Below are 3,518 nucleotides of genomic sequence, written 5' to 3' on the forward strand. Positions count from 1 at the left end.
GTGTCGAGTAGCTACAACATATCCTTGGCTGGAGTTGACCCGGATATGATCTTCGTGGTGGAGATGAACGTGTCTTCAGAGGCCAGACTAGGATAGATGGTATTCCAGCGTCTGATGAAGCAGATGTCAATGTCAAGGTGACCGGAAATGGAGTAGACCAAACAAGGAACTCGCTTAATGTAAATTTTGTGACGAAATTGACCGACAATACAATGTCGGTGAAGATGTATGGGAAGAACTTGACTCTTTTTGGAAGTTACTTTGTCGTGTTTCTAAGAGACGAATCAGGTAAAATGTTTTATCAGATTGAAAGTACAAATTTGTGAATTATGTCTATAAAGCAAACTCAGCTCTTAAGGTCTATGATTGTAGGAATCCTCAGTCCTTTCCCTTAATCTTGCCATTTACAATCAATAAAGAATACATTGGAACTAGGACTATTAATTGTTAATAACATTTTAAGAAGCCCACGATATCCATGCGATCAATAATATATTCACAAGTTTACATAATCTTTAAAAAACGGGTGACTTTATTTCACTAGAGCATGTCATAATTATAGGTCATTGTGCTTACTATTCAATCCAGGATCTATGCACTTTAAACGAAGATCGAATAATTACAGATTAGACATCTTAAAATTAAAGATTTAGTGATTGAAGATATGGTGATCGAGGACGTAGTGATTGAAGTTACAGTGATTGAAGCTTTATTGACTGACCGGTGTTTAAGATCTAGTGTCAAAGGAACTGGTGATTGAAAATCTAGTGATTGAAGATGTTATGATTGAAGTTCTATTGGTTAAAGATGTTTGTGAGTGAGTGATTGATTGAAGTTCTAATGATTGAAGTTCTGTTGAATGTACGTCCGTGGATTGGAGATCGATGGACTGAAGATCTAAGAATTAAAATGGATACAAAAAACGATCCATTTCTATTTCTATTTAAAAAAATGTTTTCGTGTATTCATTTATATACCCATTAGTACAAATATATTCACATATCAATTGATAATCAAATCCTTCCACCCATCAATATGTCTCCCTTTGCTCAAGATATTATTCAGTCCATGTGCAAAACAATAACCATTTATTGATTCTTCCATTCATTCCTCTATTGCTCTATTCTCTACAGCCATCCAACTCAATATCGCATCCACCTCGTATCGTTCATTCATTCATCTATCTCGCTATGTGTCTATCCATCAATACATCTGTTATTCTATTATGTTTGTGCTGTGTAATGCAAGCGAGGGTTCACAGCGTAAAAAGCGTACCCTTGTGAAGAATAGGAATTAAGATTGTCCCAACTATCAGAAGCCTCTATGGTGTAATGGTTGTACATCTGACCGGTAATCGGGAGGTCTGAGGTTTGATCCCCAGTCGAGGAAGACGGAATTTTTTCTTCCTGCCTTGTCTGTCACCGTTTAATTGTTCATTTTTATATTAACTCATTTGTCTATATATTTTGACATCAAGCTCCCATCTCTTCCACCGATAGGTGGAACAAATGAAATCATCCTGGCATCATACAGCATGACAGTTCTGTACTGGGACCAATCACAAAACACGTGGATACGTTCTGATGACACCAATGTAAGTATCGTAGGTGGATATTGAAATCTTGATATTACAAAACACGTGGATACGTTCTAATGACACCAATTGAGTATGTAGGTGGGATCTTGAAATCTTGACATAACAAAACACACATGTTCTCTATCTCACTCATTTTATGGACCTCAAGGACACCACACAACACTCCTGACTCTATCTCACTGGTTTTACTGACCTCAAGGATGGACTCAACAATGTCTGCTGCTTTTGCCAATTCTATGATCACTTTGGCCTCATCTTTGTCCGAAATATTTTTGAATCACAGTCTGTATATTAGCCTGTCCACACCTGTTTACATTACACTTGGAGCAGTTAAAGCAATTCCTCCTCTATTTATTTACTTCAGGCAACAGAAATCAGTGAGGACTCCGGGCTGATCTTCACCTCCAACATTTTTGGCTCTTTCTCTGTGTCCAGCATCTTCATTACACCCGTTCCCATTGACTTTGAGGATGTCTTCAGCAATTTCTCAGGTTGGCATTTGGAAAAAAAAGATAACGTAGATCCTTGTTTTCGTAAAATAAAATTATTAGAGATAATAACAATTCAATTTTTACACTTTGGGTCAAATTACAGGGACCAAAGTGAAATGCAATTTTCCAAACAATATTTTGACACCCAAAAAAAAAAACAACGTTACGGTTCCATTTCTTTTGTAACAAGTTTAACTACTTAAACCCGCACTATATGTAGTCTAACGTTAGCATCGCATAATGAACACACTTCTTTAATGTGGACGCGAAAGTAAGTTGCGATTTGTTTTTTATTTGTACTTTTTTCTTTCAACTATTTTTCTAGATAACCTTATAAACAGTCCTTATGTTCTGACTCTAGTGTGTATGGTACTTGCCGGCCTCATCATTGGAATCGTCCTGTTGCGACGACAAGACAAGTTGGATTCTGTGTTGGTGAGAGCAATCTGTCATAGTCATTGTTGACTTCATCATCATCATTATCTCCTCCTCCTCCTCCTCCCCCTTCTCCTCCTCCTTTTCAATCATCATCACCATAATCGCCGTCGTCGACGTAGCATGTTACGAAAATCGTATCTAACGATATTTAATAAAAAGGCCGAGTAGTTCTGGTGCCTTGGTTTTGTTAAATCGAGCACTGATAGATGAAAATAAGCATAGCATTATTTTTCTGACTTTTAATTTTTGTCCATTAGTCAGAGAAGTTTACACATATTATACACTCCCACTCAGGTGCGTATGAGTATCTGGAAATTTATCGAGACGAAATAATAACAGAATCCGTATTAGAAATTCATATTAGGTTACTCCTGAAGTTTTTATATGAAAATTTGATTAAATGATTTGGGGGTGGGGGAGGTGTATATTGTTAAACAATGAAAACACCTTCGTACTTATTTGTTCATATTAAATGCAAGTCAGATAAATAGTGATTTCTGACCTGTTGGTGAATTGCGGTGCGCAAACAATTAATCTGGACCATATATATATTGTGTTTTCTATTTAATTTTACACTTTTATATTCTTAAATTTTCTCTTATCTGCCAAGATCGGTAATTTATTGACATCGAGGAATGATCTCGTCATATTTCGGATGACGAACACAATTTTCGATATCGGTAAAAACTCGTATTATATTACCCTGCAACTTGTGCATCTCCGTGTATTAATTAATCAATTCTGCCGCAGGTCACACATTTAATAAATGAATGTGAATTTATTGAAAATAATTATTCGTATTACACTTTTATTTTACAGTGGACTTACCTTCCTCTTGTTGACAACGACCCTGCCCATAAATGGGTATACACCATTTCCATCTACACAGGAATATCATCTTCAAAGGAGATGACCTCCACACCGTTCTGTGTCCTGTATGGGGAATACACCAACACAGGCATCAGAGTCCTACATGACGGCATGAGAAAGGT

General features: G+C 36.6%; 1 protein-coding gene across 1 annotated transcript in view; it reads left to right on the forward strand.

Annotated features, from left to right (window-relative positions):
• Positions 1-212: 212 nt before the first annotated feature.
• Positions 213-3,518, forward strand: part of LOC144963529 (polycystin-1-like protein 3) — an 18,580-nt gene continuing 15,274 nt past the window's right edge. Inside the window, exons 1-5 of the mRNA XM_078897603.1 lie at positions 213-288; positions 1,500-1,594; positions 1,962-2,088; positions 2,414-2,523; positions 3,346-3,518. The exon at positions 3,346-3,518 is cut by the window's right edge and continues 29 nt beyond it. Coding sequence (XP_078753729.1) covers positions 213-288; positions 1,500-1,594; positions 1,962-2,088; positions 2,414-2,523; positions 3,346-3,518 — 581 coding nt within the window. The remainder of the gene's footprint in view (positions 289-1,499; positions 1,595-1,961; positions 2,089-2,413; positions 2,524-3,345) is intronic.

The sequence above is a fragment of the Berghia stephanieae genome, chromosome 1 (genome assembly GCF_034508935.2).
Source record: "Berghia stephanieae isolate SIO BIC M18660-M18661 chromosome 1, UCSD_Bste_1.3, whole genome shotgun sequence".
Classification (NCBI taxonomy): domain Eukaryota; kingdom Metazoa; phylum Mollusca; class Gastropoda; order Nudibranchia; family Aeolidiidae; genus Berghia; species Berghia stephanieae.